Source organism: Sprattus sprattus (assembly GCF_963457725.1).
Source record: "Sprattus sprattus genome assembly, chromosome: 10".
In the NCBI taxonomy this organism is placed as follows: Eukaryota; Metazoa; Chordata; class Actinopteri; order Clupeiformes; family Clupeidae; genus Sprattus; species Sprattus sprattus.
In genome coordinates this window covers 20,044,931-20,059,894 of record NC_137908.1, presented here as the reverse complement: position 1 = coordinate 20,059,894, position 14,964 = coordinate 20,044,931, and the positions used below count along the sequence as shown (strand labels likewise).

The 14,964-nt window shown below is 44.6% G+C and overlaps 1 protein-coding gene across 1 annotated transcript in view; it reads left to right on the top strand.

Moving 5' to 3' along the window:
- Positions 1-1,962: 1,962 nt before the first annotated feature.
- Positions 1,963-14,964, top strand: part of LOC308371674 (potassium voltage-gated channel subfamily B member 1-like) — a gene marked incomplete at both ends in the record, with an annotated part of 35,391 nt that continues 22,389 nt past the window's right edge. Inside the window, one exon of the mRNA XM_080846660.1 lies at positions 1,963-2,517. Coding sequence (XP_080702786.1) covers positions 1,963-2,517 — 555 coding nt within the window. The remainder of the gene's footprint in view (positions 2,518-14,964) is intronic.

Sequence of the window (14,964 nt, the reverse complement as noted above, 5' to 3'; positions counted from 1 at the left end):
CGTGGGGGTCAAATCGTTTAAAGAGAAATGTTGCATTCGAGAATTACGCACTGGAATAACAGGCTATGCGCATTGTATTTCATGGTTCTCTGTGCTGCCAGTGTGCGCACACGCTCACCTTGTGTTGTTGGCTTCACTTCTTGACCTCGTAATTCCCACTCTCGCCTCTGCACAATGTAAATATGAGAGTGTCAACTGGACAATGCTGCTCCAACACAAATGTGCATACTCAGCCAGGATGGTTTAAGGAATGTAACTATGCCATGAATGTCTCCCTTACACAAACGCTGTTTATTGCTTTTAATGTGCCAGAGAAGTGACAATGTTAAAATGATGCAGAGTATTGTTGTCACTCAGTCACGGTGTTGTAACTTTCAATGCTTATGTAGTCAACGTCTGGAGAATGTCTATCTCCAAATAAAACACTAACACGACAATGCGGTTTTACACCGTACTCTCCTCAAACAGCCGACAACGGCCACTATGAGAACGAATATACCATGCTGGTGGTGGTCTGGTCTGAAGGATTTTACGCAGCTTCGGCCCAGCCCCTAAATTCTGATAGGGTTCTGAGGGGACTAACGCGTCGGCAGCATGCTAGAGCCAGTTGGTGGAGCTGCGCGAAATCATCCTCTCCTGCAGAACCGCGCTAGAGCGTCGCCTGTCACGCACGGGCACGGTCACCCAAATCAGGTACAGAAAATCGCTGGATTGTCAGCATACTTGTTGATCTTCAGCCTTCGGGAAAGCGGGGGGGAATGAACAGTAGATACCGGCTCCACGTCTCTGGTGAAATATGCCAACCTCAGACGCAGGCTAATCACTAGAGTGGCACCATTTAAGAGAGGGAGAGGGGTGTTGCAAGTGAAAACACAGGCGGCTGTTTGTCTATTTAAACCATTCTGGATGCCGTTTGTTCTTGAACAGGATCTTACCAGAAAGATGTGTAAGTATCCTTACACGCCGATGAGAAGTTTATTTGCGCTCGCTAATGTAAGCAATGCTAATGTTCAATGCTTCTTCTTTGAGTTCATGTGTGAATTAATAGAGAGTGTTTTAAATCTCTCTTTGACACATGAATGGTTTGATAGTTAAGAAGTCTCAATAATTGTATAGTTTATACTATCTAATTGAGCAACCATTAAGAGGGGACATTCGTCCATCAGTTTGCATTGGTCAGACATAAATATTTTCTCTATCTTCTACATAATGTGATATGAGGACAAAAATGCATCCCAGACAAAAGCAAATGCTGGTGTGCAATGACGTATTACATGGTACACCCATGATTGTATATATTAAACTTTACTACGATAACATGGGACCACTGTAACGTATTGTTCCACATTGTTGCCATGTGTGTTTGTCAAATTTGGCGTTTTGCATTATTAGCTGTATGCATGCTGCATTTCAGACCTGCTGCTGACACTTTGGATTAATTATGTCTCTGGAGAGGTTGAGTTGATAAAAAGAGTAATTTGATATCACAATCGAATTGCCAAAATGCCAAAGCATTGTAAATTACATTCAATAACTTTATGGTAGGAACAGTTTGACAGGGGGGAAATTGATGGGAAGAAAGATAGGTGGTTTCAGCACTGTGTCGCTGGACAGCACTCGAGACAGGAACAGTGTGTTGTATCACTGCTTCCTCATTCAGTTAGTCAATGGGATAAAAAGCCACTGTGCGTCTTGGAGCTGATCTATTAATTGGATAAACGACTTAAGAATGCGTGTGAGATGTTCGCTGATGATAGTTTATCTCATGTATAAATCCATTATCCCCACTATCAAGTGTCAAATATGCTCTTTTCTCCCTTTCGTTCCGCAGGTGCAAGTGTGAATGAAAACAAACCCAAATGTAGGCGCTGCTAAAACTTGGTTGGATTTGTGTCCCGTGGACTCAGAGAAGAATCTCCCTAGCCTTAATCATTCTCATTTAAGAACCGAACTGGAGTGAGGATGAATAAAGCTGGCTCCCGCTCCACCTCCTCACTGCCGCCGGAGCCGGTGGAAATCATCCGGAGCAAAGCAAACTCTCGTCGGGTGAGACTGAATGTAGGGGGACTCCTACACGAAGTGTTATGGAGAACTCTAGACAGATTACCCCGTACGCGATTAGGAAAACTGCGAGACTGCAACACGCACGATTCAATAGTGGAAATATGCGACGACTACAGTCTGGATGACAACGAGTACTTTTTCGACAGGCACCCCGGGGCTTTCACGTCAATTCTTAACTTCTACCGCACGGGGAAGTTGCACATGATGGAGGAGATGTGCGCTTTGTCTTTCAGCCAGGAACTAGACTTTTGGGGGATTGACGAAATCTACCTGGAGTCTTGCTGCCAAGCACGGTACCATCAGAAAAAAGAACAGATGAACGAAGAGCTCAAGCGAGAAGCGGAGACCCTGAAGGACAGAGAGGGCGATGAATTTGACAACACGTGCTGCTCTGAAAAGCGGAGGAAACTTTGGGACCTCTTAGAGAAGCCAGGCTCATCACTTGCAGCAAAGGTAAGCATCGGGTACAGACATGTCCACCGTGAAGCTATAGATTTTCTGACATCAAACTGGGCACCATTGGATCATGGATAATTGGATAATTGGATGGGGATAGGCTAATTGATACATGAACTGTTTCCAATCTATCCCAGGTCGAGTCGTTTGTGGCCTTGCACCAGGTTGAAAAAGAGATATAAAGGCCTGTGGAGTTCGCAAAAGAATAGCCTACAGTATAATATTGGTTTAATAAGTTAATAAATGACCAAGGAAGAATAGCTTTTTTCATGGAGTATGGTTTGTATAAACACATACATATGTATCATCAAGCAACATCAATCTGAATCAACTAATGTGCTAGGTTAGGTTTGTACAGCTGGTATCTGTGTCAAAAGCCATTTTGCTGAGTGACCTAGGTATGATCTAGGTATGGGTGACATGGGCAGTCGCCAAGGGCGAATAGTAGGGGGGGTATCTATCAAATAGCGCCCCTCTGCCTTTGTACAGCACTAATGCATTTAGTAGAATCAATCACATTACGAAATGCACCCAAATACACCACAGGTAAATTAGTTTGTCGTATAGGGGGTGGGATGGGGGGTTCGCAGAGCACGCCAAACAAGCCAGAACTGTCACTGCATTTGGCCAAAGTCCCCCCCTCTCATTTTAAACACATAGCTACTGCAGAACAGCATTGGATTGGTGTAAAGGGAATGCAGGTTCTGAAAAAATGTGTTTTGATTCACAAACATGGTAGCATTTGGACCAGTGCATAGACCATGCAATTACCTTAGAGTCACATTATGTAACAATTTTACCTTTAGATTACAGCTTTAAAATCATTTTGGTGGTACACTGACTTGTAAAATGGAGATTGGTGTCTCTGACACTGACACAGCACGACTGATGTGCCTGGTATTGTAACCCTCTGGTACAGGGCGATAGACCTCTCGGGAGAACTACATCATGCTTTATGGCAACAATGGGTCACTGATGCATTTACATAAGTGAAGAGGATTCTGCATAATTAACTAAGATCTCATAGGAGACACTGGAATAACTGCAAAAGTAAACAATCATAAGAGAGGCTGGAAATGTGGGACCATTGAGAAATGTCTGAAAATTCAAGAAGCTGTAAGAGTCTCTCTCAGTAGGGGAGGCACCATCACACATCACAAGCTGTTTAAACAATGAACTGCAATGCAATCAAATACTTGAACTGAGGACCTTCCATGATTCAGAGAGGAAGGAGTGAGGAAGAGAGAGAAAGAAAGAAAGAAGAGAGAGCAAAACAGTCCTTCACACACGCACTCATCCAGCATAAGTGTATGACAGTGAGAGAGCACAGAAGAGATAGAAGCAGAAGAACAAGGCATGATGAGAGAGGGAGAAATTTAAGAAAGGAGAGAGGGAGAAAGAGAGAGAAGGAGAAAGGGGGAGAAAGCATGAGATGGAGCTTGAGATATCATCAGTGATGGATGACACCCTCCTCAGGCTTCTCAGCCATTTACATCTAACATGAGCATGTTTTACACACGCAACCAAACCTCTTGTTTTTCCTGTGCACAGCCATATGTTCTCTCCCAAAGTAATTTCAAAGATGGCCTCTCTCCTCATTCCCCCACACAGCCTGTGTGACTCAAGACATTCTGTCACAGGCGCAATCTGTCGGGGTGTTACTTTCGCGCCAAGGGCTGTTCGGGGTTACATGAATCCCAGCTAACCTTGTGATTCGATCAGCACTCTTGCTGTGTAATTAGAAGCATGTTGTTGTTCCGGGGATGAAAAAAACAACCAGGATGAACATCTCCTTATGTGGCACCACCACCCGCTTAGTGGAAAAAAGAACAGCTCAGCCCCTAAACACTAAACATTTAGTGTTGGTGTTGGTGTTGGTGTTGGTGTATGGTTTTGTTGTTGGTGTATATTCTCAGCTTTAAGAGGTATAGAGAGGCGAGGCTGTGAAAGCAGGGGAGGTATTATGGTATAGGCCAGCAGGATCAGGTATAGGACTGCCAGCACCACAGCTCTCGATCCAGCCATTCAGGTGACTAATAGGACCCCAGCACCATGTTTTCTTGGCTCAATCGCACGGAGGAACAATAAAAGTGTCACTGTTTGTTTTAAAGGCTGCGGATGGCCGGCAGCTTGTTTTTCCTGTGCTTAATTGAAGGGTGTCATCGCCAGAATAGGTTTTTTCCCATACACAGATTCCATCCCATTCATATTTTAGCGGCAATTAATATTTAATTGCACATTAATAATGCTTGACTTTATGCCTGGCAAAGGAAGGTGCAATCCGGAATATCCATAACTCCAAATGTCACCCGATGCCCAGGCTTCCAGAGTTATCACCTCCCCAAAAATACATCCCAGGGAGGCAGGAACCTCAGAAAGGGGTGATTTTTCACGATCACACAATCTAACTACTTGTACACTGTGTCAGGGACGTGCAGTCATAGGAGGCAGGGGAGGCAGATGCATTGGTGTCTATGGGCAGGGGAGGCAGTGCCGCACCTAGGATTGCGCAATCACTCCAAACTGGGTTTTACGCATGCGTGCGCAAGCGTAGAACCTTTTGAGTTGAGCTCAAAACGCATTGAAAAATATTGGTAGTGAGGCAGGCAGTACCACTGCTTCAAGAAGGGAGGCGAGCGAGAGGGCACTTGTTGGGTATATAACCTGACGTTAGACTTCTTCTTCACTTCTACTGGACCTTGACAGCGAAAATGGAAGATTGCATTGCTAACCTGAAGCAGTTCTCAAAACTGGACTTTCAGTCCAAACAAGAAATGATTGATAATGGGTAATGGATAATGGATAATGAAAGTGCACCAACTTTAAATTATACTGGTCAGTAGAACATTTTGGTATTGTGTGCTATGTCTGCGGTGTTTAACTGTTTGCTTGTGAATATGTTGTGTAAATAAATATGTAATTGTTTTTGTCTAAACTGCGAATTCAAAACTCTGTCCGAGTCATTTAAATTAGCATCCCACAACCGTAGTTATATTGTCCCTAGACAAAATGAAATGAGCCACATCATTGGTGGGAGGGCTACATACGCTCGCTTGATACTATTAATATCTTATTTGACAGGGTGTAAAAGTTCAATTAGCACACCGGTTGTACGTTTAGCTGTAGGTTAACAAGTCAGTTGAGTATTGAGCCGCATAACTTCTTATAATAAAACGATCGTTTAAAAGTAGTAGTATTAGACAATAAAACATAACGTTTTTTCAGTCCTGGTCAGATGACACATTTTAAACCATATGCATTTTTACATGTATGATGTATACATTTTTTTTTTTTAAACAACTAGAGATCGGAATGACGTAATCACTTCCGGTTTCTGTGCCTCATCAGCTAGGAACCTCACCGCACGTCACTGCACTGTGTACAGCCATGATGTGATGTGAGGCTGTAGTGTTGCATTTTTCCAGTATAATATGCTGGTCATCTTCAATTATTCAGCAATGAAAAACATGTCACACTTGGAAACCCAAACAAATATCTGAGACTACACATTCATCAATTATAAATGATCACTTTTATATGACATGTGTAATGGTAGGGTCTTAGCAAATAGCACACACAAATGCTTTGCTTTGCTGGTTTTGAATGAACCCCGCCAAGCTGAAGCGGCCTCAGCAACCATTCCTGTAGACTTCAGTTGTTTCTTAAAGAATGGAGACGTCAGCTTTTTCTTTAAGGGTGGAAACCTGCTGCTTACAATTGGCCAGGATCACAGGACCATTACATTAGGCTAATGTAAAGTCCATTCAGCTGTGTACTCCTGTAATGCGCTGCGTTCAGCAAACTAACAAGCCTCGGTGAGTACACTCACACTCCGGGGACCCTATGGAGTGCTATGAGTACCATTGATTTTACATTTTTAGTTGCCGCAGAGGGATAAAGCACTCTTCTTGGATACTCTGTCATACTCATCTGTCATAGCAGCATAAAAAGGAAGCGCGCGCACACACACACCTATCAACTATCACCCCACACCACACACAAGCACACACACGAGCACTCATTTTCTAAACAGTGTCTCATTTGCAATTAGCTTCAGTCACAGACTTCTTAGACTCTTCATGTCAGTGGAAGAAATTCACAATATAAATACTTCAAGCCTTTCTCTGTCCTCTCAAAGTCAAGTGCTGGAATCTAAAACCACTGCATGGCTGGAAGAGGGCTAGAGAGGGCTAGTGAGCTGACTAGTGCGATGCTCTACACTCTCAGCCCGGCTTCAGTATGCTAACACTTGACACTTAGCTGCCAATGTTTAAGCTATTCACCGCCCAATTAGATCAATACCAATCAGTCACTCATGTCCAAAAAACTGTTAGTCGCCCCCTAGGAACTGTCCATAGGAACAAGCTGTCATCCCATGCAACACAAGACCAAACTGTTATGAAAGTTATCATCTCTTTCCACAAAACCGTTATGAGAATATATTTTCTTTTTGCAGCCTTGCAACTTCAGAGAGATTTTTTAAGATGCCAATGGAGAAATCAATGACAATTCCATTATAAGATGTAAGGCAAGCTGGGTCAGGCGAGGACAAGGGCGTGTTAAAGTGCATTAGCAGGCTTTCTCTTGGGGACTCTGGCATGCCCCTGCTGGACTGACGCCCCACTGTGCAACCATACTCCAGATACTACCCATGTTATCATCCAACAAAGTCACTGAGCCAGGGGGGCAGAGAATGGTTTCCTGGCTTTGGCCATCCCAAGTCCCTTATAATGTGGCTGTGTGTGTGTGTGTGTGTGTGTGTGTGTGTGTGTGTGTGTGTGTGTGTGTGTGTGTGTGTGTGTGTGTGTGTGTGTGTGTGTGTGTGTGTGTGTGTGTGTGTGTGTGTGTGTGTGTGTGTGTGTGTGTGTGTGTGTGTGTGTGTGTGTGTGTGTGTGTGTGTGTATGCGTGCACGCACAGTGAGTGCTGCATGTGCATGTTGCTATGTCCTGTTTAGCTGAAGTGCCTTTCTAATAGCGATAAATCTACTGCACACTGCTGCTTCCTCTGCCAGACTGATTCTATGCATATATATCACAGAGAAGGGAGCTTCACTTGGCAGATGGATGAAGGGAGGGGCTGTGGAAGGGCTGGGAGAGGCTCTTTCTCTCTCTCTCTCTCTCTCTCTCTCTCTCTCTCTCTCTCTCTCTCTCTCTCTCTCTCTCTCTTTCTCTCTCTATCTCTCTCTCTTTCTCTCTTCCCTCTCAGGCTGTCACTCTCTCACCTTTATACCCTGCATGCACAGCTTCTCTCTATCTTACACTTTCCTGTACTGATTCATCATAACCAAATAGCTTTTTAATATGGAATCGCAATTTAACATCAAATGTGAAGATAATTTTTTCCATCCCAACAGTGTGCAATGTGGTCACTATGTGGTGCCTATGTGGTGCCAATGTGAACTCCAGGTGAATATATAGACTCCCCCAGTCATCTCTGGGGAAATATGAACCTGCCAATCATTTGAAGATATACGCAGTTGATACAGTCAATTTCAATCTTTTAATTAACAGAGTAATTAAAGTAATTTAATTAAAAATGTTAATTTGCATAAAAGTAAAACCACTGAGCATCGGGTTTCATGCAAAGAAATGGTCCAGTATTGATTCAGCTTCAGCATGTCTTTGATATCATTGATAACATCAATGCACTAATGCGAACCGTAGGTGCATGTAGGCTAGAGTTGCTAGAAACTGCCGTTAGATCAACAACTAGTCAATACTTCAAATCTTTCACTCTCAGTAGGGCACTGAAATAAGGATTAAGTTGTTTGTGATGCTGCCAGAATTTGCTCCTTGTTGTCACATTTGCTAAGCCTGAATGATTTCTTTCCACGCTTTAAAGGCCCTTTAATCCAGAGTGGGAAAAGATATATCAGAAGCTTTCACAGACTTTTAACAAACTGTCCCTTGACATATTTTGTCCAAAAGAAGAATTGATGTGTAGTTCTTCTTTTACGAAAGGATACATTTCCATATATTGTATTTTTTTTCTCTCAGAATATACTAGAAATGCTCTTGCTGTGGGGTGATATTTCAGAACAGAGAGACAGAGTTACAACTCTCAATCAAGTCCAGGTCTTCTAAGCATTAGACCTTTTTTCTAGACTGGATCCGACGCACTTAAAACATGATATTCCTCACTGCTGTCACAAGCAAATGACCCTTGTGTCAGTATTGACAGGGGAAGGTTAAAGAAACATGGATTTGCTTTCAGTTTATCTCAGTTATTATTGCACTGACATTTTTCTTTTCATTTTCTGTCATGCTGCTGCTGGATCGTTATTGTATGTGTGGCCGACAAATCAGATTTATTCACCCTTTCCCTCATGTTCCTATCCATAATATATAAGGGTATATCCTACATGTGATTTGGTACAAATCAACCTTTAATGTGTTCAAGCAAGCCAGAATTTGTCTGAAATATAATTAGGTAAAGATCAAAACCTTCGTTTGACTTGACCGTTGATCTAATTTGACCACAGGGACACTGTGTGGAGTTGGGAGGTGCAGTGTACACATTGGTTTGCCTGGGGCTGCTTGACCTCTTCAATTTCACACAGAAGTGGGCGGACCTGGTAGTGGAGCCCGTTCCATTTGCTCTGTGTTGCCAGGGAGACAGGTGATCTCCATAGGCTCATTACTGGTAAGGGAGGAGGGCTGAGACAAATAGAGCTGAAGTACAGGATACCAGGAGTCGCTCACGCATGAGTCTGTCACGTGAGCAACCCTCCTGCCCCATGAGCTATGCACACACATGAGCGCATCCCAAACACAGCCACACATGCAAACACACTCACACGTAACTCGCTGTGGAAGCTTACATCACACATCAATGTAGTCAGAAAGTCATTGACACACACTTCCTGCAGAGGAAAGGGTGTTGGAAGTAAGCACTTGACAGTGATGTGATAGACCTGTCTGGGATTTACAGATCCTGTGGCAGGCTGATGTTGAGTGCCTTGACTAAAATTCTAGGAGGATATCCTACTCTCGCCATTACTAGTCGGCAGGTGGCAGTAATCGCTACTTGCCCAGGTGTGTGTGTGTGTGTGTGTGTGTGTGTGTTTGTGTGAGTGTGAGTGTGAAGGTCAGAGATGGCAGAGGCCTCCTAAGTTGATGGTTTAAAAGGTGAGAGGTCAAGCATGAAGTGAGTGCTATGAAGGCTGTGAGTGAGCTTCTGAGAGCACTCGCTCATTACTCACAGTGCTCCTGCCACCTGGAGCTGGAGCCATCACTCATCAGCAGCCAATGGGAGCGCAGCTGTTGGGGAGGAGACTGGGACAAGACCCAGTTGTGCACTTAGAAACTATCTTTACTCTCTGTCACACAAAAAAAGACAGACAAAAATGGGGCAGAGAAGATTAATTAACACAAGCATTGGTTCTTTGTGTGTTGAACTGACCTTAAAACAGCAATGTGGTTTGTAGAGAATGAAGCAGTTCCTCGTCTTAGTATCAGTCATTGTTTGACCAATCACATGAAATCATGTCTGCGGGTGGATTATGTCACCACTTCCTGCTTGATATCTTGGACACTGAAAGAGCATTTTTCCCTGCCTCTTTATTGACGTCAATCTCGTTGTCACACTAGTCTAAAAAATGTGTATGCAATCTATGTACATTGTTCAAAAGGACCACAGGAGTTTCACCGCATATGAATGTAAATGCAGATTTGTTTATAATTACCTCCCAAATCAAAAAAAAGCTTTCCGTTATTGTTTTCTATGAAGCACATGGAATGTAACCCACTTGTCATCTGTTCCTGTGTCACTGGAACCAAACCAACAGCAGCCATGTATTATTCATAGACACAGTGGACACCCAGTGCTCAGCGCCTTCCTCTCATGGCAGTCATCTCATAGCACTGACGACAGACCTCATACCTTACTGCTGTACATTCCTTTTGTCCCGTCTGGGCATAGAATATTCTCAGTTTACACTTTGTTCCTTTGATAAGCAGACCAATGCAGAGCAATAAAGTCATAGAGGCCATCTGTCAGTGAGCTCAGATGGGGCTTTAAAAGGACAACCACTAAAACATGAGACAGCTCTGTCTGCCGAGATTACAGCCCAAAGGTTAATCCAGCACCTCAAGAAGACAGTTTCCTCGAAACTGTCAAGGACGAGTCCTCAAACGCACCAGAGATGTGGTGCAGTGGTGAGAGGCTGCCGCCATCTGAGGCTGCTCTCACGGTCAATAGTGGTCTGCAACAGTAGTGTTCAGTCGGGGGTTAATAGACACAGCAGTTGCGCTGGGCATACTCTCCTCCATTATACTCTCGGTTCTCCACCTCAGCCGATGAAGGTCACACTCAGTTCAGGTTGCAGTGGAGGCTGAGTGCAGCCATATGAGACCTGCAGCTCCATGACGCTCGTCTCCTCCATTAACTCCATTCTAAGGGGCCTGAAATCACAAATAAAATGCAGCCTGGCTGCCCTGGCCCAGGGTTTATGGCTCTTGCCACCTGACTGCCAACCTGCCAGAGGTAATTACCTGAAAGTGGATACAGCGTACAACAACGGCGAGCTCTCCACACGAGTCAACAACCGTTTGATTAATAAAAGATCACTTGAACTAATGTTCAGTCACCTACCTGCATGCCGCTATAGTAATTCAAGCATTAAGTAAAGCAATGACTAGCAAGTGGAAGCGTTTAATCAGAGTAGCGGTCTGGCTGAAAGCAAAGCGGGCGTCTGGCTGAAAGGGTGTCAGGGCCTCAGAGCTGGTTTAAGTGGAGAGAGATCCTAGATGAGCAAGAGCTCATCTAGTATCTCTCGCGCATCCCCAACCCTCCAGCTTGAGGTGATTGGTCCTTTTTAATCCTTATTTCATTAGTTATTATAAAGTTATTTAAAGATTCATTTGGAAGGTAGAGCATAAACAGTACCATAGTTATACTGTTCCATTCTATGATGATAGTTCATCACACAGATTAACATGATTGGGAACGCAAGCTGTATTCACTAGCACCTTTGTCAGCTCCTTGATTGACAGCAGACACTGGGTAAAAAATGAGACCCAGCCAGGAGTCTCAGTCACACGCAGGTGAAGGCACAGCAGGGACTGAACCTCCTCCTGCTCATATCGATCAGTTATCAGCCAGAAATATTTTGCATGAAATTACAGTAATACTGCCGCGTTTTTAAAATTAGCTGCGTGAAACTGCTGCACTAGTGGACGATTGACTTTGGCTACTCTTTTGCTTTTTGCTTCACTCAGTATTACAGGTGCTGCGGAGTCACACCAGGCACAGAGGCAGATGGGTGGGTTGCTGGGTGGGAAGGTGACAAAAAAACAGCCTTGTTGCTATCCAGATGGGGAGTTTTCTTTAGACTCCGCGCTAGACAAACAAAGAGGCAGCGCACTGGGCAAACAACAGCGGCTATTTCACCAGTAGCCTAATTCAGCGGAGCGGGAGGAGGCCACTGGAGGCCATCTCATATTACTATGCATGAGGCTGCCAGGGTGTGCAGCAGAGAGAAAGGACCACACGACCACGCGTGACAAATGAGAGAGAGCGCAGGCAGTGCTGGAAATGCTGGCTCTTGTGTTTTGATGTGCAGTGTCTATTTTGAGGACAGACACATGCATCCTCGACACACAGGAAGAAAAAAAAAAAAGAAAAAAAACAACAAGAGATGGTCGTTAATTAGTGTGAAGCTAAATAAAACAGCGGAGAGAATGAGGCTTTTGAGAGACTATCGCTAAGCCTTGCCGCTAGAGGAATTAAAGGATGATCATGATGGCTTTCTCAGGCTGATATTGACTATCAGCGCATGTGTGTGTCTTTGTGGTGTGGGAGGACAAGAAAGGTTCCTGCAGAGGCCACTGCCGGGGTCTGATCTCCTTAAGGTGGTGTTGGGGTGAGCCTGAGTGTGGGTCCCATCGATCAGCTGACTTCCCATTCACCTACACAGCCTGAGATGGTGCTGCTGTTGCCATAGAGATGGCGCACACGTTTCCAAGGCGATGCCGAGCCGGCTGGAGTGGGGAAAATCAGTCAGAGGGAGCTGAACCGGATTTCTGAATCAATGCCGCCTCCCACCCAGTGCACCTCCTCGGAGGACTAATCTATTCATGCTGAGTGCACACACCAACTAACCCCAGCCCGACAGCCAGGCCCACAGGAGACCTCTGCTGAACAGACCATGGACCACAGCAGAAGGCTCAGTGTTGTCCATGTGCTGAACTATGTGATAAACAGAACTGTGGATGTGGCTGTTGTGTGTTGTTTCCATTTGTGGGGGGGGGGGGACTCCTTCTGTTTTTCCTTACCAGGGCTATTTGGGGAGCAAGTGCAGGGGAGCCATGGTAAACATTACACTAGGTGCCGCTCGTCCTAATTAGGAAGAGGCAGTGACAAGAACCACAGCCATCCCGATGGGACAGGAAAGGTTCTCTACCTGAGAGGCTTCATCGGGGTGTGCTTGTTTCTTGTGACACACTCTCCCCTGGGCTGTCTAAAATTGTCTTCCACGTAGGCACACATACACACACACGTGCCCACACACACACACACACACACACACACACACACACACACACACACTTGAGGAAACGCATCCAGGTTGTGCTTTCACTGATTTGCACTGACAGAAGCCAAACCTTTTGATCACACTGAGCGTTGAGCTGCTGAACAATCACATGATTTCCCTGAGGTAGACCATCAGTCTAAACTAAATAGCGTATAAAAGCCTGCTCCATCTCTGCTGAAGAGGTAACAGTAGCTTTGTTTTTTAGCATGACACCTTAAATATTACAAGAAAGGGAGAGAGAAGGATAGAGATAGAGAGTTGGAGAGAAAGACAAGAGGAGGAACACTGGCCGTACCCTGAAGAGAGCCAGCCTGGCAGTTTGGGACATTGTTGATTGCTGCGACAGAACCGTGACCATGGAGACAACGAAGCACGAGACGTTCCACAGCGGATTGCTTTGAGTTTCCTCAGTGCCCTGTGGCAGGGAAAGCACTGAGGAAAGAGCGAGAGGGGGGGAGAAACACATTAACTCACAGAGACAGTATATATTATGCAGAGCTCAACCCGTGGCGCTACACAGCGCAGACGTAGAGATGGAACCCTTTCATGTGAATCACACTGGAGCGCATTTAAATGCTACTGTGCTGGAGCGCGTGTCTGCTAGTGCAGGAAATGTGAGAGTGATTTTATTTCACAGATGCACGCGGGGTTTGAAATAATGGAATAGATGACATAGCAAAAAATTGGTAAAAACATCCTCCTTGGCACGTACTGGCCTTCCAGAACAATCCAGCCCTAGGAGTTGCATAACAATAATGTATGTCTGATTTATTATATAACGGGTTTATATCCATAAAGTCTCTTAGACATGATAAGCCGTTTCATTGTTAGGTTTTCCTGTTCCTTTATTCTGAACAGTTTATCCAAATATAACAACTCTGCCATTACCCACTCATCTGCATGTCAGTAGTTATTCCTATACGGTTTACTGGTCAGTGCAGCATAAGAGTTACCCAACAGATTGTCAGTGACCAGAAAGAAAATGCCCCATCCACTCCCATAGAAAAGAAAAAAAAGTATTGACTGTCTAGCCGCCTTCGCATTCCACAGAAAAAGAGAAACCAAACAAATAGTTTGGTTGGCATGAAGAAGAGTGGAGAATGGGTGAGCTGTCCCTTTAATCTCGCATCAGCTCTCTTCTGTACTTCATTACTACAGGCGGTCGTTAGTGGCAGCCATTACACAATTCCCCCCTAGAGGAGTGTGAACAAATCTCAGGGTGTGCTCCACCAATTAGCACGTAGTGTAATATGGTCTCTCACGTTGATTAATGCAGCGTTGCTTGTGTCTGCTGCTGGTCTGTGGTCTTTGATTAAGAAACTGCAGATGGTGGCCCTGGGTTAGGATGTGTGTGTTGGAGTGTGTCTGTCTGGACTGGGGCCTGCAGCAGGCAGCCAACTGGAGCCTATCAGCAGGGAGGCGGTTGCTTGCTCTGGCAAAAAGTTCTTTTTGACTCTCACTGAAAAGGTGACCATAGTAAACATCCTATAATTGAACAATGCTGGAATGTATGTCTGTTTGAAAGAATGATAGAGAATGTGTGTGTGTGTCTGTGTGTGAGTGTGTGTCTGTGTCTGTGTGAGTGTGTGTGTGTGTGTGTGTGTGTGTGTGTGAGAGAGAGAGAGGAAGAGCGAGAGAAAGAAGGAGCGACAAAAGAAAAGGGAGAAAGCGACTTTTCTAGGTCACTGAAAGCACTGTTGTATCTGGTTCAGTTTCTATTTAAAACCAAGCTCAGGGAAAATATTTCCATCTATATTTGTTTCAAAATAGCAGTCAAATCTTTCCATATTTCAAAAGCTATTAATTGAAAGTATCGTGGATGCTTTTTAAAACTACTAGAGCCGAGACGGCGCTTTAAGCACTGTAAGCAGATAACGACCCATGGCAAAAGTAAATTACAGCCCTTAGA